The sequence below is a fragment of the Saccopteryx bilineata genome, chromosome 3 (assembly GCF_036850765.1).
Source record: "Saccopteryx bilineata isolate mSacBil1 chromosome 3, mSacBil1_pri_phased_curated, whole genome shotgun sequence".
NCBI lineage: Eukaryota > Metazoa > Chordata > Mammalia > Chiroptera > Emballonuridae > Saccopteryx > Saccopteryx bilineata.
This window is the reverse complement of record NC_089492.1, coordinates 657,136-683,462: the sequence shown is the minus strand read 5'-3', so window position 1 is coordinate 683,462 and position 26,327 is coordinate 657,136. Positions and strand designations below refer to the sequence as shown.

Sequence of the window (26,327 nt, the reverse complement as noted above, 5' to 3'; positions counted from 1 at the left end):
CGCCCCCTGGTGGGCGTGCCGGGTAGATCCCGGTCGGGCGCATGCGGGAGTCTGTCTCTCCTGTTTTCAGCTTCAGAAAAATACAAAAAAAAAAAAAAAAAAAAAAAAAAGAAAGCTAATGTCATTGATTATGTATCTATTCCATCGAAGGATGCCTGCCCAATCCATGATGGAAGAGGGCCGATCTAATCAGTCAGGCCCCAGGGGCCGGCTGGCGGGTCACACCAAGGGATGGTGCCATACAGGGAACTCAATGTCTGCCCCTACCCAGCCAAGTACCGCTTCTGGCCGACTTCCAGTCCCATAATGCCCCGGGCCTCGGTGTGGCCCCGCCTCCACACACTGGTCCCGCCCCTTGCGTCGAGTCCTCAGTCTTGGATTGGTCACTGTGGCTACCGTTTTTCCTGGTGGGCGGGACAGCGTACGCGGACCGGCGCTGAGCTGTTCCGGGGCTTCTGAAATGCCGGCGGTTAGGAAGGAGTCCGCGCCGGACACAGGTGCCTCGGCTGCCGACGTCGGCCCCGCCGGGCCGCTGACGCTGGAGGCGGAGGCGGCGAAGCTTCTGCCCTTCCTGGAGCCCGGTGTGCGGGCGGACTTGCAAGAGGAGGCAGCGCGGCACGTGCTCGCGCTGACCGGCTCGGGGCAGGGCCGGACACTGCTGGCGGGTCAGGCGGCGCTGCTGCGGGCGCTGGTAGAGCTGGCGGCGGCCCCGGCCCCGGCCCCGGCCCGCGACGCTTCCCGCGCCCTCGTCAACCTGGCTGCCGACTCCGGCCTGCACGACCCGCTGCTGGCGGCCGATCCCGGACTGCCTGCCCGCCTGCTGGGCCGCGCGTTGGACCCACAGTGGCCCTGGGCGGAAGAAGCGGCCGCCGTGCTGGCCAACCTGAGCCGTGAGCCGGCGCCGTGCGCCTCGCTGATGGAGGTGCTGACGGCCTGCGAGCCGGGGGAGTCGGGCCTGGAGCGGCTGGTGCGCGCGCTGTGCACGCCTGGGTACAACGCCCGGGCACCCCTGCATTACCTGGGGCCAGTGCTCTCCAACCTCAGCCAGCGGCCGGCGGCGCGAGCCTTCCTACTGGACCCCGACAGGTGAACCCCAGGAGGCTCGGGGGGGGGGGGAGGGCCGGAAGTGAGCAGGGTCTGTACTGAGTGGTCCCTCCCTGCAGGTGCGTGGTCCAGCGGCTACTGCCGCTTACCCAATACCCTGACTCCACGGTGCGCAGGGGCGGGGTAGTGGGGACGCTGCGCAACTGCTGCTTCGAGCACCGTAAGTGGTGGCTGGGGCGTCGCGGTGGGGACAGTCGGGGAGAGACTGGATTCTAGGGCCACACTGGACTGACCCGCAACCCTGTGCCCTCCCCACCCCAGGACACCACAAGTGGTTGCTGGGGCCGGAGGTGGACATTCTCCCCTTCTTGCTGCTGCCCTTGGCTGGACCTGAGGAGTTCTCAGAGGAGGAGATGGAGCGTGAGTGGCCTCAGGGTTGGCCTGGAAGGAGGGGGGAGGCCAGTCATGGAGCAGGGGTGGGGAAGGAGTGTGCAGATTAGGGCTTCTAAAATCTTCTAGCAACAAGTTGCTGAGCACAGATGGGGCTTACAGAGATGGGGGATGTCTGGTTTGGCAGCCCAGCACAGGGACCCAGTGACTCCTACATTCACCCCTAGGGCTGCCTGTGGACCTGCAGTACCTGCCGCCAGACAAACAGCGGGAGCCCGACGCTGACATCCGCAAGATGCTCATTGAAGCCATCATGTTGGTAAGCAGGTGTCCTGGGGCAGGAATCCCACCCCTTCCACATAGACACAACCACACTGCTGTCTGTCTCATCTCTGCTCCCTCCCAGCTGACAGCCACAGCACCTGGTCGGCAGCAGGTGAGGGACCAGGGAGCCTACCTGATTCTGCGTGAGCTGCACAGCTGGGAGCCCGAGTCTGATGTGCGGCTGACTTGTGAGAAGCTCATTCAGGTGTGTGGCAGGGTTTTGGTGTGGGGGTTGGAGAGGATGGGGAGATGTGTGTGGTATGTTGGCTGGCGGCTCACCCGCCTCTCCCGTGGCAGGTGCTTATTGGGGACGAGCCAGAACGAGGCATGGAAAACCTGCTGGAAGTGCAGGTGCCCGAGGAGGTGGAGCGGCAGCTGCAGCAGCTGGACCTCCAGGAGTGGGAGCAGTGCCAGCGGGAGCAGCAGGAGCAGGAGCTGGCCCCAGGGCTACAAGCGGAGGGGGCTGCACCCACCTGAGGCCCCTGCAGCCCACCACCAGCTCTAGGCCCTTCATTCTGGCCCCCCAGACCAGGTTGTCTTGCACCTGCTGGCAGGCCTCTGAGTCACTTTGCTGAGAGGCTGTGTGTGCCCTGCTGAGAAGCAAGGCCGTGCTTAAGCTCTGGGTTCATAATGAAGGTGATGAGGGCTTTAAGGCTAATACCCCTCAAACATTGGAGGGTTGAGGGCACTGCCCTGTGTCCTGTTGCTTCCAGCAACAATGCAGCTTGCTCAAGAAGAGCATTGTTCAGCCAGGCCTGTGGTTCTCAGGTACCTCCAGGGAGGTGGCCAGCGGAGCCATGAGCCTCCTTTCAGGTCTGCTGGTGGGGCTGTACAGAAAAACACTAAGCCTGAGAGGTCAGCTGGAACTGTCCAGTCCCAGGGGTGCTACAGGCATAGGGACCTGAGCAGGCACCCAGGTGCAAGCTGTGCTCTTTCTTTTCTGTCCTGCTCCAAGTCCCTCCATCTGGGTCTTCAGTTCCTCAGTCTCAGTGAGCTGAACTCTTGACACCTTGACCAGCTACAGCCTGTCCTGGGGGGGTCTCCTAGAGCCACACCCCCTGGCCTGTCCCTGGAGCAGTGGCTGGACGTGGCCTCCCCTTCATCCTTTCCAGTTTCCCACTTGACCTGTGTCCTGGCTCTGCCCACAGCCCCTCTAATTTTGCAGCCTCCAAGCAGTTCTGTCAGCATGGCCCTCCTCTATGCTCTTTTTCTGAGCCTCCCATCAAACCTAGTGCCATCTTTTGCACAGAATCTGAGTGCTGGCCCGGGCCCTGTGCACCACAGTGCTCCAGGCATTCCCATCACTCCTACTCCCCATGGCCTCTGTCCTGGTACCATTCCCAAAGCTGGAAGCCACTCTACTTTAGAGGGTGGGTGTTTCATAGTGTTTCCCTCCTGGGTCCCCTCTAGTCTACTACTCTCCCCTCCTCCAATTAAATCGATGGTGTGGAAGTGTGTGGACTCATTTTCCCTGGTTCAGGAGTACGGCCAGTTTTCCCAGGGCCAGCTGCTCTCTGCACAGATTTTCACGTCTCCGGTTTCACGGAATAAACGGTTTATCTGGCCTCCTCTCGATCCATTCGCCCGCCCTCAGTTGACCAGGTAGTGCCCCAGCACGCTCCTGATGGTGAACGTGGGACAGAGCAAAGGTGGCGCCTGGAGGCAGGTTGGTCACTGCGATGCTCCGGATCCCTGGCCTGGCAGAGCCCGCAGCCTGTCTTGGGCATGCCTTCAGAGGCGCTGGCACTTGGCCAGAGCCGTTCTTGGGGGTTTCCTGATGCTGGAGAGGACGGAGCTGCTGGAGTGGCCTTGGGGGTGCTGAGTCCTCTCTGGATGCCACCACGCTCTCTGCTGTGGACCGTAGTAGGTCATCAATCGGCTATGGTGGGGAGCTTGCTGAGAGGCAGTCCACCTGCCCACCACCCTCGGGGTCCCACCCCACCTGGTGCTGTGCTGATGCGGAAGAGCATGTGTGCAGCAGGCAGCATCCAACGGTGCGTGGCCACCTGCTGCAGGCCCAGGCGAGCTCGTGGGCACAGCTGGAGTAGGGCCTGGATCAGATCCTGGCACTCTGCAGGTGAGGACTCGTGGCTGACTTTACCCCACCCCCACCCCCGCCTACCTGTGCAGCCTGGCCTCTCACCTGCCCAGCCCATGCTCATCACATTCCTCTGCCTAAAGAGGAGGGGTTTAGAGGGGCTCTGCATGTCACTGATGGCACAGAGAGGAGGCAGCTTGCTCTGGGCAAGTACAGAGCTTGGCTTCCAGCTTAGGGGGGTGCCACTGCCTTTCCTGCAGTCTGAGCTGGCACCCCCCCCCCACTGAGCTTCCCCTTACCACAGCAGGTGGGGGTGGGATGGGTGTTGTGTACCAGGTGAGTCCGCTTTACCCCTTCCATGGCAGATAATGACCCTTCTGACTCGGGGCTCCTGCTGGGGTCTAGGAAGGACAGGGTGGCAGTGCTCACCTGGGGACAGGCCTGGTGGGAAGGCGGGGCCGCGGCGCATCAGGAGGATCATGCGGTGGGGCTGGTGCTCCTTGAAAGGCAGCTTCCCCGTCACCATGGCATAGAGGATGACGCCTCTGGGGCAAGGGCACTTCAGGCATGCTCCCTCACCCCCTCCCTGCCCCAGGGTCCTGCCCTGCCAGGGATGCCCATGGGGTGACACTCACAGACTCCACAGGTCGGCCTGCTCCCCACTGTACTTCTTGCTCATGAGGATCTCGGGGGCCGTGTAGGCCATGGAGCCGCAGAAGGTGCTCAGCAGTGAGTTCTTGAGCCCCAGCTGGCTGGCGAAGCCAAAGTCTGCGGGGGTGGGGTGGGGGGGGTGGGGGGGGGGAGTGGAATGGGCGGGGCCGCAGGAGGAGTGGGGACCAGAGAGAGGGCTCTAGAGGGAGGGTTGTGGCCCTAGCCGGTTGGCTCAGTGGTAGAGCGTTGGCCTGGCGTGCAGGAGTCCCGGGTTCGATTTCCGGCCAGGGCACACAGGAGAAGTGCCCATATGCTTCTCCACCCCTCCCCCTCTCCTTCCTCTCTGTCTCTCTCTTCCCCTCCCGCAGCCAAGGCTCCATTGGAGCAAAGTTGGCCCAGGTGCTGAGGATGGCTCTATGACCTCTGCCTCAGGCTCTAGAATGGCTCTGATTGCTGCAGAGCAACGCCCCCTGGTGGGCATGCTGGGTGGATCCTGGTCGGTGCATGCGGGAGTGTGTCTGACTGCCTCCCCGTTTCCAACTTCGGGAAAAATACAAAAAAAGAAAGAAATGGAGGGTTGTGCTGTGGGCACGGGGTGTGGGAGTGGGTGCAGAGTGGCGGTGAGCAAGGGTGGGGCGGAGGCCTCCTGGGAGGGGTCACAATCAGCAAGGCTGGAGTCCTGTTTGGAGCAGACCAGTGCGGAGGTGGGCGGGCGCCTGGCAGAGACAGCAATGTGCAGGTTCCTCCCGAACAGTGTACAGCTGGGGTCAGGAGTCAGGGAGGGCGGGTGCCACCGAGGGGGCGGGGCCACCGGCTGCTCACCAGTCAGCTTCAGGAACCCTCTCTCGTCCAGTAGGATGTTCTCACACTTGAGGTCCCTGTGCGGGGAAGGGTAGGTGGGGCTGGCCTGGGTTCAGGTGGGCCTCCTCATGAAGGTAGGGGGCATACTGGGCAGTACCCTCACCGGTGCACGACGCCCGAGTTGTGGCAGTGAGCCACGGCACTGACCAGCTGCCGGAACAGCCTGCGGGCTTCCTTCTCCTCCAGCCCCGGGCAGCAACGGCGGGCCGACATGGCATTGATGTGCTGCAGCAGATCGCCTCCATCCGCCAGTTCCAGCACCAGGTAGCAGCGCTGGCTGCCCTGGTATGTCTCATACAGCTGCACCTGCAGGAACCCCACCAGCTTGTTACTGCCCCAAGGAGGGGCTGTCCAGTGCCCTGGATGGGGCTGTGAGGATACAGCAGGGGGTGGGCAGTGGGTATGGTGAGGGCTGGCACAGAGGATGGGAAGGGTAGGGACAGATGTGGTGGTGTCTGCCCACCACATTCAGGTGCTTGTAGGTAGCATGGAGGGATGAGATCTCACGGGGCAGGAACTTGCGGGAGAATTCCACAGGGACCTTGGCAGTGGAGATGATCTTGATCGCCACCTGCAAGAATGGACGGTGACCGCTGTGTGCAGACCACAGCCCTGCGGGGCAGCATGTGGCAGGACAGACAGGTCCTGTGTCTTTTGTGCACGTTGTTGGACTTGGGTGGGGTGAGCAGAGTCCTGGGGGACATGGCTGACCTCCCCACCCCGCCTGTACATAGGCACTTCTGTGTTCAGGGGTTGGAGAACGCGGAATGGCCAGCCTGCGGGGGCGTTGGCCTCTGGGAGGATGCAGGACTGGGAGCTGAAGCGGCTGGGAGGTGCTGAAGCAGCTGAGTAGGGTCAGGACAGGGACGGCTGGGGCGGGGTTCGTGCCTGAGTAGGGTCAGGACAGGGACAGCTGGGGCGGGGTTGGAGGGCAGACGGAGCCCCGGTGGGCTGTCTCACCATGGTGTGGCGCTTGCCTCGCAGGTCAGAGGCCAGCCTGGGGTTGTGCTGAATGCGCTCCTGTGTGGCGTAGGCCAGGTAGACTTTGGAGAAGGCCCCAGAACCGATCTTCTTAGAGGAGAGCAGGTAGCCCTTGTCCCTGCACTCAAGCACCTGCGCCCTAAAGGTTCGCTGGTCCAGCTTTTGCCTGCTGCTGCCCTGCATGGAGGGCAGGCTGCTGTGGGAGGGGCTGGAGTTGTCCAGCTCACAGCCAGTTCTTGGGAGGAGGTGAGGGGACACAGCCGAGGCCTGAGACGTGTCAGAGGGAAAGGGATGTCAGGGCCACAGGAGGCTACGTGGGACTTGCGGCCTCTCACGGCTGCAGCCAAACTTTGGAAGTCTTGCTGGGACTGGGGCAGAGGCGGAGTAATGACCAGGGCAGAGAACTCGGGGTGGGAGGCTGGTATAGCCAAGGTCTGAGAAAGCAGGGGCAGGTTCTAGAATGGAGGGTTCTAGAGCTGCACCTGCATTGTGCCCTCAAAGGGAGTGTCCTGTCCCCAAGACCTGCCTGTCCTGAGAACATCTTGCTGGAACCAGCTCTGCCCTCCATGGGGCCCACTCTATGGCAAGAACCTCTTAAGGGTTAGAGCCAGGCTGAGGTCTTTGTGGGCCACCCCTAAATGTGGCAGGAGCCGGAAGACCTTTGAAGAAGCTGGGGGTGGAGAATGAGCAAAAGAAGGCCAGCGCAGTTTCTAAGGACATAAGGAAGGGAAAAGGACAACATATGGCTGGACCAGGCGGTGGCGCAGTGGATAGAGCATCGGACTGGGATGCAGAAGACCCAGGTTCGAGACCCCGAGGTCGCCAGCTTGAGTGTGGGCTCATCTGGTTTGAGGAAAAGCCCACCAGCTTGAACCCAAGGTCACTGGCTCCAGCAAGGGGTTACTCGGTCTGCTGAAGGCCCGCGGTCAAGGCACATATGAGAAAGCAATCAATGAACAACTAAGGTGTTGCAACGCGCAATGAAAAACTAATGATTGAGGCTTCTCATCTCTGCGTTCCGTCTGTCTGTCCCTGTCTATCCCTCTCTCTGACTCACTCTCTCTGTAAAAAATAAATAAAATTAAAAAAAAAAAAAAGGACAACATATGCCAGCAACTGTTTCAACTGCATCTCTTGTCCTTGGGTGGCAGTTGGGTGGGGGGTGGGGGTTGGGGGGTGGGGGTGGGACGACACAGTGTCACTGCCTTCTTAGACACTTAGAAGCTTCTGCCTGGGCCAAGGCCTGCAGGAGGCCTTTCCCCCAGAGCTCTCTGCAGAAATAAGGACACATCTCCAAGGCAAGTTAGGCCCCAGCCAAGGTCCCCCTTAAACCTTGCAGCTCCAGGAGAGAGGCCCTGCCTTCTCTGGTCCTCAAGGGTCTTCTGGAAGCACTGTTACCGTCGGGAGTGGCAAGTGACACTGAGTGCCCACTGCATGCCAGGTGCCATGTGAAGCAGTCACAGAAGCTGCCACTTCACCTCCCACAGACGGGCAGTGAGCATCCAGAATCTCAAACTGGAGCACAACCAAGGGATACCCATTTTATGGGTATGTGCACAGTCTCTCTGCCATGACCTGCGTGGCACAGAGGCTGTGGACTGCTGTCCTGGGAGTGCCCTACAGGGCCTGGGTCATGGTGGAGGCTTGGTGTCTGGACTTAATGGTGTGCCTGCCACTGGGAAGCCCTGGGAATGTTCCGCTGAGGTTCTTTTTCTCATCCCTCTTAGACTGTGAGCTACTCAAGAGCAAGCCTTATGTTTGCTATTTCCTTGCTCACTCACAGCCTGTGTCTGGCAAAGTGCCTGGAACATAGAAAATGTGGACAAATGAACTGGTTTGCTGCTGACCTGGGGGTTAGTTAGGTTAAGAGCAACTACTCCAGCCTAACCTGTGCTGGTGCAGTGGATAGAGATTCAACCTGGAATGCTGAGGTCACCAGTTTGAAACTCCAGACTTGCTTGGTCAAGGCACATACAAGAAGCAATCAATATCTAAAGTGAATCAACTACGAGTTAATACTTTTTCCTCTCTCCCTTCCTCCCTCCCTCTCCCCTCTCTCTAAGAATCAATAAATAGCCTGACCAGCCCTGGCCAGTTGGCTCAGTGGTAGAGCGTTGGCCTGGCGTGCGGAAGTCCCAGGTTCGATTCCCGGCCAGGGCACATAGGAGAAGCGCCCATCTGCTTCTCCACCCCTCCTCCTCTCCTTCCTCTCTGTCTCTCTCTTCCCCTCCCGCAGCCGAGGCTCCATTGGAGCAAAGATGGCCCGGGCGCTGGGGATGGCTCCTTGGCCTCTGCCCCAGGCGCTAGAGTGGCTCTGGTCGCAACAGAGCGACGCCCCGGATGGGCAGAGCATCGCCCCCTGGTGGGCGAGCCTGGTGGATCCCGGTTGGGCTCATGCGGGAGTCTGTCTGACTGTCTCTCCCCGTTTCCAGCTTCAGAAAAATACAAAAAAAAAAAAAAAAAAAAAAAGCCTGACCAGGTGGTGGCACAGTGGATAGAGCATCAGACTGGGATGCAGAGGGCCCAGGTTCAAAACTCAGAGGTTGCCAGCTTGAGCGCAGGCTCATCTGGCTTGAGTGCAGGGTCTCAGGCTTGAGTGTGGGATCATAGGCATGACCCCATGGTCGCTAGTTTGAGCCCAAAGATCGCTGGCTCAAGCAAAGGGTCACTTAATCTGCAGGAGCTCCTGGTCAAGGCACATAGGAGTGGGCAATCAATGAACAACTAAAGTGCTGCAATGAAGAATTCAAAGGATTGATGTTTCTCATCCTTCTTCTTCCTGTCTGTCTGTCCCTATCTGTCCCTCTCACTAAAAAAATATCAATACATAAAATATATATTTTAAATACTTTATTTATTGGTTTTACAGAGACAGGAGAGAAAGGGGAGCATGGAATGGGAAGTATCAACTCATAGTTGCTTCATGTTAGTTGTTCATTGTTTGCTTGTTGTATGTGCCTTGACCAGGGAAGCCCAGGGTTTCGAACCAGCAACCTTGGCATTCCAGGCCGAAGGTTTATCCACTGCACCACCACAGGCCAGGCAATAAATAAAATCTTAATAAAAAGGCAACCATTCCAGGTATTCCAAGCAGAGGGGATTTAAGGTGGGGTTGCTGAAGAAGGGCCCTGTCTAGAGCTACAGCAGTACTGTGGGTGGCTGTGCCACTGCCTGCACCCCTCTTGTATTCCTTGAGCACCCATCACACACCGGGCTTGGTACTGAGCACTTGGGAACAAATCACAGACATGGGCCTTTTACAGAGCTCACTATTGTAGAAGGGGAATTTAATAAAGTTAGAGACAGCTGTCAGGTGTGCTGGGCAGTTTGTGTGCTTGGGGACTGAAGTCCAGCTGAGGCTGGGGAGGGGGCAGGCCATGCTGGGCACTGGCCATGGGGAACATAGAGCAAGCCGTCCATGGGTGAGCTTAGAAGAAGCCTCCTGTCTTCCCTCCCTGGCAACTTGCACATGCCTTAGTTAACCCTTCCCCCCTCCAGCCTGGTGGTGATAGTGCTGGGTGGGGTTGGGGCTCTTCCTGAGGGCTCAGTCCCATCTAGCCATCTGAGTTCTGTCTCATCTTTGGACTCCATCCCTAAAACAAAACAAAACAAAACAACCCCCCAGAACAGGCTGAAGCCCTTCTCTCTGTGGAAGAATGTCTCCTCCCACTGTTCAGCTGCCACCTGGCTCCAGTACTGACCTCGGGGGCCCAGTTTGCCACCCTTGCACCCTTGCCCACAGCTCTCTGCAGACCCAACCTGCGCCAAAGACCCAGATACTTGTTACACCGTGAATGCACTGCTGCTAGCTACTCCGTCCTCAGAATGCGCCGTTCACTTCCTGAGCTTCTGAAGCATCAACCCTCCTTTATTTTGGGCTGTGAACCCGTCCAGGCGAGTTCAGCCCCGGGGTCTTTGCAGGGAGGGGTCAGTGTCTGTCAAGAAAGCTGTCTCCTCTCCCAGCCCCGAGTTGTGTCCCTTGACAACACTTTGTTATGCCTTATGGATAGTTTACTTGCTTACAGTCTGCCTATCCAGATCCCAAGGTCCTGAAAGCAGAGACAGACATGCTCCTCCTGATTCTCCTGATCTGTCGCAGACTGAATACATATGTGCCTCCCGTGTGCATGTGCGTGTGTACCCGTTCGCAGAAAGGTCGGAGGACCCGGGGTCTCCGGTCTTTGTTGGGTGTTCAGTATGTGTGTTTATGTGTGAGCGATATAGAGCCTAGTGCCCGTGGGCGTCCAGGTCGGGTCCAGCCGGCATTGTACCTGTTTGCCGGGGGACCGGCTTTGGGCGCGGTGGTGCCCCGAGGCCGCGTCTCCGATAGGTCCCGGGCTGCGTGGGGCGGCGTCTGTGTACGGGGGACGTGTTGATGGGGACACCCAGGAGGATAGGAGAGAAGACTGCGTTCAGCGTGGAGCAAGACGGACGGTGCTCCTCGCGCCTGTGCAGTGCCCCGCCGAACCGCTGCTGGATGGAGCCTAACAGTCCAGTTGAGCAGTCCAGGCGCGGCGCGGGCGGGGCCGAGTGCGAGGCGGAGTTTGCGCAGAACAGCTCGCTGGGGGTGGCGGGGTCCGGTGGGCGGGGCGCAGAGAGCGATGAGCGCCTCCGACCAATGAACACAGAGATAGTGTGGGGGCGGGCCCGGGCAGCCGCGCGCGGGGCCTCGGTTGGTGGAGGGCGCAGCTGGGGCGGGCTCAACTCGCGCGCGGCCCCGCCCACTCCGGCGCGCGGCTGGGCGGGAGGGCTGTGCCTTGGGCCGCTGCTGCGGCTCCTCCTCAGGTAAACGGCGGGCGGCGACCGGGTGCCTGTGGCGCTCGCTCGGGGAGGCGGCCCTCGGGGAAGCCGGAGCCTGAGAGCTGCGGGGCGGGGGCGGGGGGCGCCGGAGGCCGAGTCAGGAGGCCGAGTCAGGGGGCCGCCTCCCCAAGGTCACCGGGTGCGCGCGGGGGAGGGTCCGGGGCGTCGGGGCGCGGGGCCCGCCCTCCTTATCCCCGGCGGCGCAGGTGCGTCCAGGTCCCCACGGGGCCTCTGTGCCGCGTCACCACCCGGAAGAGAGGCTCGCTCGCCCGCTTCCTCCGGCCGGCCCCTCCCAGGCGGGACGCGGGCGGCCGGTGCTCGTCCTCGGCCTGGAGGGCACGAGGTCCTCGGTCCTATAGGGTCCGTCACCGCCCTGGAGGGCTTGGGGGGGTACAGGGTCCGCGATCCCGCTCCCCGCCCCCCCTGCGGGATCGCCGGGGGTCCTCTTGATGGGAAGCTGTGCCCGAGCCGTGAGAGCCACAGAGCTCGGGGTACCCTTTCCCTTGGACGTGAAAAGGAGGGGACACGGGGCAGGCAGGGAGGCTTTGTCCCAAGTCACGAGGGTTCTTGGTGACAGACTGTGGGCGGTGAAGCCGGCAGGCCCACGGGGGAGCCCAGATCTCGGGCAAGGGGAGAGCTGACCGGTGCTTGGCCAGCCCTCGGGCCCTGGGCCTGCATTTGGGTTTTGATTTTCCTGCGGCGGCGTAGGTTCTGCGGGTAGGTGCAGCAGCGTTAGGGCCGGAGGAGAGGGCTCTGCAGGCGTGGGCAGTTCCCACCTGCACACTTGCAGGGGTTTCCCTCTGCTAGTCCCCCACCTCCACCCCGGGGACCCAGGAGTGGTGGCGTTTCAAGTGCAGTGAATGAAGCAAGCACAACGGGGTGTGGGAGGGGGCAAAGGGCACTCGCCGGTGGGGAAACCAGAGGAGTGGCCCTGCGTGGGGATGTCACCTGGGGCGACGACTGTCTGGGGACCGGGACAAGCAGGGTCAGGGTTGAGGCTGTCTTTGAGGGGACAGTCCGGAGGCAGGGGCCATTTTGGGGTAGATGTGGAGAAGGAGGTTCATGAAGGCAGCATAGTAGGTATGGAAGAGAGGTGAGGAACAGGACGGGTGGTGCTGATGACATAGTGACATGGGATGATGTCAGGGGTGAAGATGGTGAGCTGAATGTCGGGACTGGAGGGTTTGAGTGGCAGCGAGTGGTCCAGGTGATGATGCCCAGCAGGCACTGGGCCTCAGGAGACCATGTGGGAATCCTCAAGGGACACTTCAGGTTCAAGTTGATTGTGCCCAGTGGTACCACAGTTCCAGTTCCAGCAGCTAGGGGGCCGGGGAGGCCACAGTCAGGATCTTTATCCCAGGCCTGGGGCTGTCCTGGCGCAAGTCGGCAGGTGTTTCTGGTCTCACTTTGGTGTTAGACTGGAACGACCTGAAAGTCAAGCCATCTTGGTTACCTTGACACCAATGCTCAGGTTGCTGTGTCTGATTCGCTCATTCAGACCAGCCTCTTGCTGTTCTCACTCCCTGGAGACACCAGAGGACCAGAGGTGGAGCCCATGGGGCGCGTGTTTGCTCACATCAGGGCCGGCCCATGTGCCCGGAAGCAGGTGTCTGCTCCTAGATTTTAGACCCAGGGTCATTTGAGGCCCATGTGAGGCATCGGTGTCTGCCTGTGATCAGCAGCCCCACATCTCTGAGCCCCTTCACAAGCTGTCACTTGATCTCCTCCAGGTAGGAGCTTGAGGGATGCCCTGTGGCTTTTATGCACTCTTGGCCCGTGCTCCAGGAATTCTGGCTGCTGGACATCATGAGAAATGTGCTTTCTCCATGCAGCTGGAGGGCCTCCTGGTTTTGGGGGTTTGCCTGTGAACGCAGTGACACAGCTTGGGATGGCTTGTTGGAGCAGCCATGTGTCAGGAGCCTGTGAGGCATGAGTGACAGCCTCATTTCTTGCTGGTGACTCTGGAAGTGGATTCCTTCTCTGGCTGCAGTGTTACAAGGGAACATCACCTATGAGGAAAAGTCAGGAGGGCCTGCTGTGTGGGTGGGACATCCCCTTGACCCTGATCTGCATCCTGACTTCCCAGTTTCCCCATACGCACCGGCCCTCTAGACCAGTGGTAGTCAACCTGGTCCCTACCGCCCACTAGTGGGCGTTCCAGCTTTCATGGTGGGCGGTAGCTGAGCAACCAAAGTATAAATAAAAAGATAGATTTAACTATAGTAAGTTGTTTTATAAAGATTTATTCTGCCAAACTTAGCGAAAATCCAACATAAAGTACGTGGTAAGTAATTATTATTATATGCTTTAACTTGTAACTCTGCTTTATAAATTTTATAAAGTAAAGTTACTTCCCTACTTTATAAATCACCATTACTGTGGAACTGGTGGGTGGTTAGAAAATTTTACTACTAACAGATACAAAAGTGGGTGGTAAGCATAAAAAGGTTGACTACCCCTGCTCTAAACAATCTCACAGCTGCCTCTGGGCTCTGGTGCATGTGGCCTCGGGCTCAGTGCATGTGGCCTCTGGGCTCTGGTGCATGTGGCCTCTGGGCTCTGGTGCATGTGGCCTCGGGCTCAGTGCATGTGGCCTCTGGGCTCTGGTGCATGTGGCCTCTGGGCTCTGGTGCATGTGGCCTCTGGGCTCTGGTGCATGTGGCCTCGGGCTCTGGTGCATGTGGCCTCTGGGCTCTGGTGCATGTGGCCTCTGGGCTCTGGTGCATGTGGCCTCGGGCTCTGGTGCATGTGGCCTCTGGGCTCTGGTGCATGTGGCCTCTGGGCTCTGGTGCATGTGGCCTCGGGCTCTGGTGCATGTGGCCTCTGGGCTCTGGTGCATGTGGCCTCGGGCTCTGGTGCATGTGGCCTCTGGGCTCTGGTGCATGTGGCCTCTGGGCTCTGGTGCATGTGGCCTCTGGGCTCTGGTGCATTTGGCCTCGGGCTCAGTGCATGTGGCCTCTGGGCTCTGGTGCATGTGGCCTCGGGCTCAGTGCATGTGGCCTCGGGCTCAGTGCATGTGGCCTCGGGCTCAGTGCAGTTAGTCTGGTTCCTCTGCTAGCCTATGCCTTGTCCTGTGGCAGTGGTGACATGCTAGGACGTTGTGATGTAGTTTAATAACTACATTATTAAATGTAGTTGGATGCATGCTGAGTCCAGGTGAGTGAGGAGGAAGTTGGTTCTTGACTCACTCATGTATCTGCTGCAGAGAAGGAAGACCTGGCCCCATGACCTAGCTATGGAGTGGAACTGGTGGGAGCCAGTCCTGTTTGAATCCTGCCCCATCACTAACTAGCTACTAACTAACGGTGTGTTTCTCAGACCCACTCAGCCACATGGATGAAAGGAGATGGTGCCTGGCTGGGCAGTCAGTGTTAGTACCTTCCGGCAGGACACAGGCACCTTCCAGAACCTGCCCTGTCTCTGCTTTTCCCTGTGGGGTGTGCCCCTCAGATTGCCCTCAGTGTGCTCACAGGACTGTCCTCGGAGGGCAGGGTCGGTGCTGCCATCCCAAGTGTCAAGCCTCAGTGTGCACACTGCCTGGGGCAGAGGCAGCCCACCGGACCTTGCAAGATTTGCTCAGCTGTGTTTCCAGTTTTTATTTTAAATGTTTATTTTAACGATTTCATATGTTTATTTATTTTTAGTGAGAGAGACAGAGAGAGGGACAGACAGGGACAGATAGACAGGAAAGGAGAATGATGAGAAGCACCAATTCTGTGTTGTGGTTCCTTAGTCGTTCATTGATTGCTTTCTCATATGTGCCTTGACCAGGGGGCTGCAGCTGAGCCAGAGACCCCCTTGCTCAAGCCAGCGACCTTGGGCTCAAACCGGTGACCTTAGGTTTCAAACCTGGGACCTCAAGCATCCCAGGTCGACACTATCCACTGCACCAACTCCTGGTCTGGCCTATTATTCTTGAGCTCATGATGGGATGTGGCTAAAGCCTGGGAACTATTTGATTCTTGCAGGTCTTGCTTTTAGCTTTGTTAGCTGAAACCAGAATTGGTGTTTAGTCTGGGGTTCATTTTACTTATTTTTTTTTTGTTGTTGTTGTTGTTGCATTTTTCTGAAGCTGGAAACGGGGAGAGACAGACTCCCGCATGCGCCCGACCGGGATCCACCCGGCACGCCCACCAGGGGGCAATGCTCTGCCCCTCCGGGGCGTCGCTCTGTTGCTACCAGAGCCACTCTAGTGCCTGGGGCAGAGGCCAAGGAGCCATCCCCAGCGCCCGGGCCATCTTTGCTCCAATGGAGCCTTGGCTGCGGGAGGGGAAGAGAGAGACAGAGACGAAGGAGAGGGGGAGGGGTGGAGAAGCAAATGGGCGCTTCTCCTGTGTGCCCTGGCCGGCAATCGAACCCGGGACTTCTGCACACCAGGCCGACGCTCTACCACTGAGCCAACCGGCCAGGGCCCCATTTTACTTCTTGACAAAGGCAGATCTCTTTTGTGCGCTCTTCCTATTGCCCTGAGAGTTCTGGTGCTTCTCCCTCTAGCTGCCTGGAGGTCCCGGTGTTTTTCTGCTCACTGTCTGGGTGGCTCTTTCCTTGGCCTTGGGTGGGTTTTTTTCAAACATGGTGTTATCTATGGGTGCTGTAACAAATAACCACAAACACAGGGGCTTAAGCGGCAGACATTTATTATCTTACAGTCCTTGAGGTCAGCAGTCTGCCCTGGATCCCAGCAGGCAAAGATCTAGGAGCAGGAGGGCTGTGCTCCTCTGGGGAGGATCTGTTTCCTGCTTTTTTAGGTTGCTGGCATAATTTTGTTCTTTGTGTATATGGGACCAAAATCTCCATTTGTTTGCTGTCTAGCTAAGGGCTGTCCCCAGCGTCTGTAGGCCATCCACGGGCCTTGGCCCAGGACCTCCTTCCTGTGTCTCCAAAGCCAGCGTGGAGGGTTGGGTTCTTCCTGTGCTTTGAAAGTCCCCCGCCATCTCTGGGATTGGTTATCTGCTTTTTTTTCTTAATTTTTATTTATTGATTGATTTTTTAGAGAGAAAGGGGGAGAGAGAGAGAAACATCAGTTTGTTGTTCCACTTATTTATGCATTCATTGGTTCATTCTTGTATGTGCCCTGACCAGGGATCGAACCTGCATCCTTGGCGTATCAGGATGATGCTCTCAGCAACTGAGTGACCTGATCAGGGCCGGCTTGTCTACTTTTGAGGACTCATGTGATTAGGCTGGTCTCGCACATAATCCAGGGACTCTCCTCACCTCAGTCAGTACACTTAATCCCATCTGCTAGACCTCCTTGGCTGTGTAACGTAACATAGCCAAGGGTTCTGGAGAGGAGGGCATCTTGAGAACATTGTTCTACTACTGCTCAGTGAAGCACTGAGTGACCAGGGGACCCCGTGTAGGTCTCTGGAATTCTCTCTGGTCCTAGAGCCTGAAGAGTCCGGCAGGACCTAGGTCTTCGTAGACTCTTCCAGTCCATCTGCTCAGCTCAGGTGTATTGCTGCTCAGCGTGAGTGTGCCCTGTAGGCCGGTGAGCTAGAGTGACCTCGGGCTTCCCTGCCCTTCACGCCTAATGTCCATCACCCTGACAACTGCAGTTTCATGTGTTTTGTCTAGTTTTCCAGTTTGGGAGGACAAATCAGTCCATTACTTCCATGGGGCTGGGAGCTGAGATCTTATGCTTATCTATTTTTGTTTGCCCCCGTTTGAGTTGGGGGAGCAGAGCGCTTTGTTCTCCCATCACAGGCCTTCCCAACAGGGTGGAGTTGGAGCTGGCTTAGCCCTTGTTTTGTTGGAGGCATGGAGGATAGGTAGCTGTGGCTTCTCGTAGGGCACAGCCTCTGCCAGCGGCACACTGCTCACCTCCTAGACTCAGACAAGGTCTGGGAACCTTGGGTTCCACATAAAGGTGTCCTTGCCTTTTAGAAGGGTATTCTGTGGGCTCTTTCTGGAACGTCACGCTGTGGTTTTTTCCCTCCTCCTGATCCTGGGGTTTAGGGTTTTTGCCTTCTCCTTGCTCTGCCCAAATGGAATACGTGTTTTTTGTTTGTTTGTTTGTATTTTTCCGAAGCCGGAAACGGGGAGGCAGACAGACTCCCGCATGCGCCCGACCGGGATCCACCCGGCATGCCCACCAGGGGGCGATGCTCTGCCCATCTGGGGCATCGCTCTGTTGCAACCAGAGCCATTCTAGTGCCTGAGGCAGAGGCCATGGAGCCATCCTCAGCACCCAGGCCATCTCTGCTCCAATGGAGCCTTGGCTGCTGGAGGGGAAGAGAGAGACAGAGAGGAAGGAGAGGGGAGGGGTGGAGAAACAGATGGGCACTTCTCCTGTGTGCCCTGTCCGGGAATCGAACCCGGGACTTCTGCACGCCAGGCTGACGCTCCACCACTGAGCCAACTGGCCAGGGCCGGAATACGTGTTTTTACTTCTTGTTTTCCTTGTAACTTTTAGATGCTTTTCTGGAAGAAAGTGGAAACACCCCATGGATGCCACCCTCTTCAAACCAGAGTCTTCTCCATCTGCTTCCTGTCTGCCTGGAATTCTTAGAAGTTTCTGGTCTGCTAATTTTATCTTCCTTGTTTTCTAGTGCTCTGGTGGGTTTCATCTCTTAAAACGCGCCTCTCTCCTGTCATTTCTCTGAGGTCTCGGTGACGGGTGAATGTGTGGGACCCATCTGCTGTCTTCAGCGGGAATTCTCACTTGTCTGTAATTCCCCACCTCCCCACCATCACATGGTTTTTCACTCTGCCTCTTCCTGCGTGTGCACAGCCACATGGTCAGGGCGTTTCTCCTTTGCTATCTGGGTTTTTTCAAAGAATGAAGGAGTGGTGGTCTCACCTGCGAATAGAGGTGAAGCAGGTGACTGCCACACTGAGGGCCTGGCCCCTCTGACTTTATAGCTCTTTGGAGAGTATGACATAGGCCCTTGGGTGTGTGCATGCAATGGAGATGAGAGGCCCTTGCATGGTTGATGGACTTTCTTTGTAAGTGGTGCTTGGAGGCACCTGATGTTTGAAAGCTGCCATTCTTCAATCCCATGGCTGTTTGGACCCATGGTGTCAGGTGCTTGCCAACCCATCAGCTCCCTGTGCTGCCCATCTAGCCTCTCTCAGCCCCCAGAGGCTCATTTAATTTGTGCTAGAATTCTCGGGGTGGGGAATTCTGGCCCTGCGGGGTTCTGGTCCCTGTTCTTGGGCCTCAGGCTTCCTGGCCATGCACAGACCGCCCCCCGCCAGGACTTCAGGCCTTAGGACATGTTGTCCTTTGTTCTCCAGAGTGAAGGCAGGTGCTGTAGGTGGAGGCAGTGACCACATTTGTCCAGGGATGGTGTCCCGTGGGACCGTAGGTGCCGGGCAGGGAGAGCAGGGACCCATGAAGAGGACTGCATCTCTCCTCCTGGGCAGGCAGCCAAAGTGTGGGAGAGACCGTCAGCCAGGAGGACTTGTTTACGTCGAATGCTTCACGCAGACATGGTGACTGCCCATAACTGAGGAGGCTTATGAATTCTGTGTTTTGCTTTGGTTACTGTAGGTTTGAGAAAGTGCTACCCATGTTCACACGGGCGAGAAGAAGCCAAGACCACCGCGATGACCAGGTCCTGCGTGAAGAGTAAGTGTGTGCAGTGGGCGGGCGCTGGACCGCTCCTGTCCTCCAGCACTGGGACTGAGTCCTCAGACCTGCCTGAGCACATGCATGGGCTTCGTTACTGCAGAGCTGTCCACCATCCTGCTGGACGCCATCACCGACAAGGACCCTCTGGTGCAGGAGCAAGTGTGCAGTGCCCTGTGCGCCCTCGGAGAGGCGCAGCCGAAGGACACGCTCAGCACCTGTGAAGAGCACCTGCGGCAGCATGAGAAGGTAGGAGACCAGGCGCCCCTGCCCTTCCAGGGGTGGGGCTGCGAGCTCGGGGCTGGTTCTGCAGGGAGGGGCTGGTGCCCCACGCACCGGCAGAAAGCTGCACCTGTGAGTCCAAGCTCTCTCCAGGTCGGAGATGGGGGGATTCCCAGGACAGATGACTCACCTGGTCTTGTGGCCAAGGCCCAGTGTTGCCATCCCCTTTTACTTACGGCCTGGAGACTGAACGGCTCTCTCTGCCAGTCTGTCGTCCCCCTCAAGGGAGAGAAAGCAATTTCTCATCAATTACAATATCAGGAACACATGGACAAAGGGGTGAGAGGCGGGCACACTCTCCAGAGACGGGCTGCAGAGGAGACCAGGGCCGCACCTCGTTGCTTTCCTGCTGACTTTGCTAACCTGTCAGAGGTGTGACAGGCTCTAGGGACTGCCTGTTGGCTATACAGTGAGTGGTCCCCCCTTATCAACACTGGTACGTCCCCAGACCCCCAATGGGTGCCTGAATCCTAGATGGTATTGAACCCTATATATACTGGTTTTCTCCTGTATATACATACCTTTCTGCTTAATGGAAGCACCTATAGCTTTTCTTCGGCATACTGGAAGTGTCAGCATCACTATTGTGCTTTGGGGCCCTTACCCAGGAAAATAAGGGTGACTTGAACACAGGCACTGTGACACCGTAACAATCGATCTCCTAACCAGCGGCTACTTAGTGGCTAATGGGTGGGGAGCATATGCACTGTGGAGGCACTGGACAGAGGCAGGACCCACACCCTAGGCAGGGCAGAGATTCCATCACTACTCAGACCGGGCCACCCAGGGACAGCAGAAGTCCACCACTCACCGTCCGCTCGTGGTTGGGCTGCAGAGACCACTTTGGCCCTTCTGAAGATCACGTGCCCCTTTGATGTGTGAGACATTAAATAGTTCCTGAGGGCCAGGAGGAATGCTCCCGTGTGGGGACAGAGAGGGGTGATGATGTTTTGAGTAACCCCATAGAGAATGTGAGAGGCTCTGGCAGGCGGCCTGGGCACTTGCTCCCCTTCCAGGCCCTTCTTGGACGGTCTCTCCCCTCAGCTGGCGCACCCATACCGCACGATGATCCTGAGGACCATGGAAACGGTTGTGAGCAATCACATAAGTGAGTTGGACAAGGACATGGCCAGGGCCATCATCATCCTGGCCTCCAGCGAGATGACCAAGGCAAAGGTATGTGGGGTTCCGGCTGAGCCCCCTCCCTGGCCTGCTGGCCTCGGGCCAGGCTCAGGAGCCTCTTCCCCAGGCCTCTCTGCCCCAGCCCATTAGGGTGTGGGTTTGTGCCCAGCTGCCTCGGGGTTGGCCCCCTGGGTCCTGCGCCCTGACTATCTTGGGTGGGCAGGGTCACCCTGTCACTTCAGAAGGGATGCTGAAGCAGAAAGAACTTCTAAGCTCTCTGGGTGAATGTAGAGGCAGCTGTGCCCGCATCCTCTACATTTGGGGGACAGATCCAGGCTCAGCTTGACTCTCCCAGGGCTGTGCTCCTTCACCCACAGGTGGAGGGGGTGCACTGGCCCCTGTGGGGGGTGGCCTGGCTTGACAGGTGCTCACTGAGGGGGCCTGAGCACAGTGGGACTGAGGACAGGGTGTGTCGTTTTTGCCTCTTGGGTGGCTGCAGGATGAGGGTGCACATCCTTTCCCTTCCTGACACGTCAGATCATGTTTTCTTTGGGGTGCAGGACTTGGTGTGTGACTGGCAGCAGGCTGCCAGCAGCGTCCTTGTGTCGGTGGGGAAGCGCTTCGTTGGCATGGTGATGGAGGAGATGCTCAGCAAGTTCCAGCCCGGGGTCCTGCCACACTGTTTCGTGTTGCAGACATTGGCCAACCTCTCCGTCTCCAATGGTAGGTGGCCGCTTGGCCTCGACCCCCTTCCCCCCGAGTTCTCAAGTGAGCCGTGAGATGCTCCAAGCCCCATGGGCAGTTCCATGTGTCTCAGCAGCTTCTCCTCCCACCCCAGGCTGAGCAGAAGGAGCCCACAGCCCTGCAGCGTGCGGGTGGGCATAGGGAGTGGGGGAAACGGGAGGGGCACCGCAGGGCCTCTGACATACACCTGTTGCAGTGTTCGGCATGGTGCCCTTCCTGACGTCTGTCCTGAGCACCATGCTGCCCATGCTGGGCATGGCCAAGCACGACACCATGAGGGTGGTATTCTGCTGTGGTAAGCTGGGGCCTCCAGGGCAAGTGGGCTCTTCACAGGGCAGGGGCTGGGCGCTGCCTGCTCGTTCCTGGGACGTTTGTCTCTGGGGCCCCTTTGTATGGGGTCACGGGGTTCTTCAGGCCACAGGAGGAGAGCAGGATAGTAAGAGGAAGGTGGCTGTCTTCTCCCTGTCTGTGCTTTTCTGTGAGGACGTGGTCCTGCTAGGTGAGGGCTCACCCAACCCCACTCCAACCATGTTTTAGCTGATTGCACCTGCAAAGACCCTGTTTCCAAGAAAGGTCCCATCCTGAGGTCTGGGAAGGACATGAACTTGGGGGAACAGTGTTCACCTGGTGTAGTCTCAGAGTCTCGGCTTGGCCAGTGTGCTGGGCGGTCGTGGGTTTGGAAGGGAGAGGACGCAGATTAGGTGTGAAGCCTGCGGCTACTTGCTGCTCACTGCTTGGGTCACCACAGCCCTGCAGCGCTTCAGCGAGAGTACCCTTGAGTATGTGGCCAACCTGGACCAAGCCCCAGACCCCACAGTCAGGAAGGATACCTTTGCCTCTGACATCAGCAGTGCCTACGACATCCTCTTTCACCAGTGGCTGCAGAGCCGTGAAGCCAAGGTGTGCCTCACCTCATTGACCACCCTCTGCCACGCTGAGCCTGCCCGCCCGGATCCCCTCCCACTGCCTGGGCGTCATCTATTCTGTGGGGAGGGGAGGGAGCCATGTGTATACATGTGTCCCCATCCCAGTGCCCTGCAATCAGGAGGTGGGGTTCTCACTGGGGAGTAGACGTGCCCTGTACTGTCTAACCTGCTGGTCCCCACAGAGTGAGCTGCTTTCTGAGCTCTAGTTGCCAAGGAGACCACTTTCCAACCCCACCCTCTGCTGCCTGAGGGGGGGGGCCGGGGTGTGATGACAGCATGTGGCCTGGCCCCTTTAGGATCCCATCACGGGGTACCCTGGTTTCCTTCCATCAGCCCTGGGTTTTTGGTGAATGGGCTCTTGGCTGCTGTCCCTTGTGGGTTGTGAGCATTGTCATACTGGTTTGTGTCACTGCCCCCTCAGCTCCGGCTCGCCGTGGTGGAGGCCCTGGGGCCCATGAGCCACCTGCTGCCCAGCGAGAAGCTAGAGGAGCAGCTCCCCAAGCTCCTGCCCGGAGTCCTTGCCCTCTATAAGAAGCATGCTGAGACTTCCCATGTGTCCAAGGTGCAGGGCTCAGCCCAGGGTCTGATCTGGAGCAGCCGTCTCCAGTGGGAGCAGGAGTGGCCCAGAGAGCCCCTAAGATTTGGGGGGGGGACTGGTCACACCCTTACATCTGCCCTACACTGCACAGAACCAGGAATCTACCCCACTAGTCTCATGCCATGGCCCCTTTTCTGATTCCTCTCCTCCCCTCTGACTTCTAGAGGTGGGTGTAGGGCTGGGGCCTTTCGGTGGGACTGACAGCCCCTCTGCCCAGCAGAGCCTGGGCCAGATCCTCGAGGCTGCGGTGAGTGTGGGCAGCCGCACGCTGGACATCCAGCTGGACTCACTCCTGGCTGCTCTGCATGCTCAGGTAGGCGAGCGCAGGTGTGGGTGCTGGGGGTGTGCCTGGGCAGGCATGCTGGGCCTGAGGGGAGGTTGCAGGGAGCACTGGGGTGCCGTGTGGGGGTCCAGGTCAGATGAGAGGTGTGAGGGTCGCAGGAACTCCGTGGCAGGGTGCTCCTGTGTCACTTGGAAATAAAGTAAGGGAAATATCTTTGGATCTCAGAGAAAGCTTTTGATGAAAGTTCAGCACCCATTTATTCTTAAAACTCTTAGCAGCTAGAATTGGAGAGGAATTTCTTTAACTTGAAAAAGTTTGTTTACCCACACCCTCAGCATGCGTCGCAGTGAGTGGGCAATGGGCACTCTCTTCAGGGCCAAGAGCAGGAGGAACCCCATTCACTGTTAATGGGCTCGGGGCCAGTCCTAGAGGAGGGAGACAGGAAAGGGCTGTGTGGGGTTTGGGAGAGAGGGTGGACTGTCTCTCATCACTGCCTCCTGGTCCTGGCCCCACCTGTTTTACCCTTAGCATTGACCTCCTTTTAGCATAAGGGCCAACCCTGAGCAACACGGTTTGAAGCTGGGTCCACTTATATGTGGATTCTTTTCAGTCAGCACTGTACATTTTTTCTGGCTCACTTTACTGTTAGGATGTAGTGTACAACACACATAACTCACAAAGTGTGTGTTCATCAGCTGTTTGTGGTATTGCTCAGGCTTCCAGGCACAGTGGGCAAGTTTTGGGGGAGTCAGTGCTACATTTGGAGTTTTGACTGCCTGGGGGCCATGTTGTTCAGGGCTCAGCTGTGTCAGTGACTGCTTGTTGCCTCTCCTGCTAGAGGGTCGTCTGCATGAGTTTGGGTTCTGCCTGTCTTGTTCACCTAGAATAGCCCCTGTCACTTGTAAGCTCTCAATAATTCTGGTTGTGAGGATGATGACTGCCACCTAGGTCACTCACCTGCGAATTGAGTCAGGACACGCCTCTCAGGACTAACAGAACCAATCAACAGCATTTCTACACCAGTAGTGACCCATGGAATTGACAAAAACAAAAGCCCTTTATATTGGGGCTCTGTGTGTGATATTTCTTTGCTATGCAGCATAATTTAATTTTGCATCATCCTTTATCTGTCGTCTGTGTTGCAGCTCAAGCTTCCTTGTACTTAGAAACCCCTTTCGATCCTGCACTTGCACATCAGATTCTCCTGTTACCCAGGATTTATTTTAGGGAACAGCGAGTGAGAATCCGGGTTTGCCTTTCTTCTACTTGACTACCCACTTGCATTAGTAACTGCTGTAACCAGTGGCAGCAAAGCTTAGCACCTTAACCAGAAACAGTGTGTCTCCTGTTGGCTCTGGCCGGGAACAGCATGGTTGCAGTCACTGCTGGGCTGTAGGCTCTGCCTCCCTGGTGGCTCCCTCCTGTGGCTCTAGGCAGAGGCTGCAGGTGCTGGCCGCATGGCTCTCCGTAGGGCTGCTTGTGGGCCCTCAGGACATGGCTCTGCTTCCCAGGAGTGAGTGGTCAACAAGAGAGCAGGCAGGATAGAGGCCTTCTGTGACCCAGCTTGTTCTCTACAGCGGGAACCGGGGGCCGAGAGCCCTGGGCCAGCGCCTGCCCCCATCTGCCTCCCCAGCTCTGAGAACTAGCTGAGCACAGACTGGGCGGGGCCTGTGGGTCCTGGTGATTTCCCTGCACTGTTGGTCACCTCTGTGGTTCACAAGACGGGCCCTACTGAAGCAGCTAAACTCTTTGCTCTTGAGACAGTCCAGCTGTGTGCGTGGCAGTTCCATCAGCCTCCCAGCCTGCCCCTTCTGTGGCCTGTCCTGTCCTAGCGTGACTCCTGCTTCGGCAGGGGAGGCCGGCCGGTGACCTGCACCTGGCTGCTGCCAGTCGGGGTAAAAGCCCAGGGCCCTCAGCATTGCGTGTGCCGGGCGCTTTGCTGGGAGCGTGTGGCCTGCTCTCTTGTCCAGCCAGGCCCTAGAGTGGCGACGCCATCCCTGTCTCCTCTGTCCCCTGGAGCAGATCTGTGTGCCTGTGGAGTCATCCAGCCCCCTGGTGACAACCAACCGGAAGGAGGTGCTACGGTGCTTCACCATTCTGGGTGAGTGGTGGCCTGGCTCAGGGGCCCTCACGGGGGCGCGGACGTCCTCAGCGTGGTCCACCTCCACCTGGGCCTGTGTGTGTGGCTCCACAGGCCCCAGCCCTGAGCCTGCCACTTGCCTGCTGGTGGGCGGACCCTCACTTCTGTGTGCTCCCCCGCAGCCTGCTGCTCGCCTGAACGCCTCCTGGCTTTTCTGCTGCCCAAGCTGGACACCAGCAATGAGAGGACCCGTGTGGGCAGCCTGCAGGTCCTGAGGCACGTCATCAATTCGGCTGGTGAGTGCGCAAAGCAGCATCTGAGGATCTGCTGGGTGAAACGGAGTGGCTCCCTTTGAATGATTTTAAAGTATTTCCCAAAATTCTATTTTTTCAAAATTGCAAGTTTGCCTCTGATACTGGCTGCAGATGCTGGACATGGTGCCCCTCACCCCGTCGGGTATTGGCTACATGCTCATGGAGGGGTGGCCCAGAGTCACAAGACAGGACAGACGGTATCTGCTGCAGCTGCCCCTCAGGGGCCAGCTGTGCCTTAAAAGGCGAAAGATTTATGCGATCTGAGGAGAAACTGAGGAGAAACCGGAGTATCTGGCTAGCCTTCTCTTTTGGAAGAGTTGGGGCCGGTTGTCCTATAGAATGTCCCTCATTTGCATGTGTCTGACGATTTCCTCAGTTGATGGAAGGTTCCAGGTTTCCCGCTTTTATGGCTCATTTTTTGTCACTGAGCTGGAATCTTTTTTTTTTTTTAAATATTTTTTTTAAAATTCATTTTAGAGAGGAGGGAGGGAGAGAGAGAGAGAGAGAGAGAGAAAGAAGGGGGAGGAACAGGACGCATCAACTCCCATATGTGCCTTGACCAGGCAAGCCAGGGTTTTGAACCGGCAACCTCAGTGTTTCCAGGTTGACGCTTTATCCACTGCGCCACCACAGGTCAGGCTGAGCTGGAATCTTGTTTCACACCGAGTTTGTGTTTTTGGCGTTGTGTCCCCACCCTGTCACTGGGCTTTGTCACCCGTAGGCTGGGAGGGATTTTTACCGCTAACAAGCTGCAGAGGGGAGCGGAAAGGGGATGGAGACTGGGACTTCCTGTGGCCCTGCCACCGATAGCGTTTCCTCCTCGCTCTTTATGGAGCAAGCCTGCCCACCCTGTCCAGTGAGGTGCTGCGGTCGGTCGCTGCTGGGTCGCAAACAGCACCATGTGTGTGGGGCAGCTTGGGAAGGCACAGGAGACAGTGGGGTTTGGACATACTGCAGCTTGCAGCACACTGGTCCCCGAGAGTACAGCCCTCAACCCACCACCGAGGAGGAAGCCAGGACTGAGGGAAGTGCAGGGACGTGGGGGTTTGGACGGCAGCCTGTGAGGTGGAGCCCGGTGGGCAGCTGGTCCTGGTGTCTCCGCTGATCTCTGTTCTCTTTGGGTAGAGACGCTGTTTCCACTCAGTGCTCTTGTGTGCCGGGCTCGCTGGCCTTTCCTTGGTTCATTCTGCCTCTGCGCTGAGACTTCTAGAAGTCCTCTCGTGTTCCCATGCTTCATTTTTCCTGTAGGTTCTCTGCGTTTATACACATATTTATATGTATATGCAAAGAAATAGTTCTTTTCTTTTTTTAACTTT

At 57.8% G+C, this 26,327-nt stretch overlaps 3 protein-coding genes across 11 annotated transcripts in view; 2 read left to right on the top strand and 1 right to left on the bottom strand.

The window, feature by feature from the left end:
- The first annotated feature begins 418 nt into the window (after window positions 1–418).
- On the top strand, window positions 419–3,262 carry HGH1 (HGH1 homolog). The gene is made up of 6 exons (XM_066265438.1): window positions 419–1,086; window positions 1,164–1,264; window positions 1,366–1,464; window positions 1,662–1,753; window positions 1,841–1,963; window positions 2,056–3,262. The coding sequence occupies exons 1-6, from the start codon at window positions 461–463 to the stop codon at window positions 2,233–2,235; spliced, it is 1,221 nt and encodes a 406-aa protein (XP_066121535.1). The 5' UTR covers window positions 419–460; the 3' UTR covers window positions 2,236–3,262.
- A 33-nt stretch (window positions 3,263–3,295) lies between these two features.
- On the bottom strand, window positions 3,296–10,842 carry LOC136329383 (testis-specific serine/threonine-protein kinase 5-like). Its single transcript, XM_066265437.1, has 9 exons — window positions 10,561–10,842; window positions 6,269–6,556; window positions 5,772–5,879; window positions 5,412–5,614; window positions 5,270–5,325; window positions 4,432–4,564; window positions 4,226–4,341; window positions 3,701–3,829; window positions 3,296–3,609 (listed from the first exon to the last, which is right to left on the bottom strand). The coding sequence occupies exons 2-9, from the start codon at window positions 6,470–6,472 to the stop codon at window positions 3,299–3,301; spliced, it is 1,260 nt and encodes a 419-aa protein (XP_066121534.1). The 5' UTR covers window positions 6,473–6,556; window positions 10,561–10,842; the 3' UTR covers window positions 3,296–3,298.
- A 163-nt stretch (window positions 10,843–11,005) lies between these two features.
- MROH1 (maestro heat like repeat family member 1) overlaps window positions 11,006–26,327 on the top strand; it is a 54,979-nt gene continuing 39,657 nt past the window's right edge. For 3 of the 9 annotated variants that reach the window (XM_066265427.1, XM_066265425.1, XM_066265431.1), the window contains exons 1-12: window positions 11,006–11,074; window positions 17,505–17,609; window positions 18,585–18,662; window positions 18,766–18,911; window positions 19,989–20,120; window positions 20,627–20,789; window positions 21,007–21,105; window positions 21,559–21,710; window positions 22,158–22,298; window positions 22,555–22,647; window positions 24,640–24,718; window positions 24,880–24,993. In XM_066265427.1, the coding sequence (XP_066121524.1) occupies window positions 17,540–17,609; window positions 18,585–18,662; window positions 18,766–18,911; window positions 19,989–20,120; window positions 20,627–20,789; window positions 21,007–21,105; window positions 21,559–21,710; window positions 22,158–22,298; window positions 22,555–22,647; window positions 24,640–24,718; window positions 24,880–24,993 (1,267 nt within the window). In that variant the 5' untranslated portion in view covers window positions 11,006–11,074; window positions 17,505–17,539. The other 6 variants (XM_066265422.1, XM_066265424.1, XM_066265423.1 and 3 more) reach the window with 6 other exon arrangements.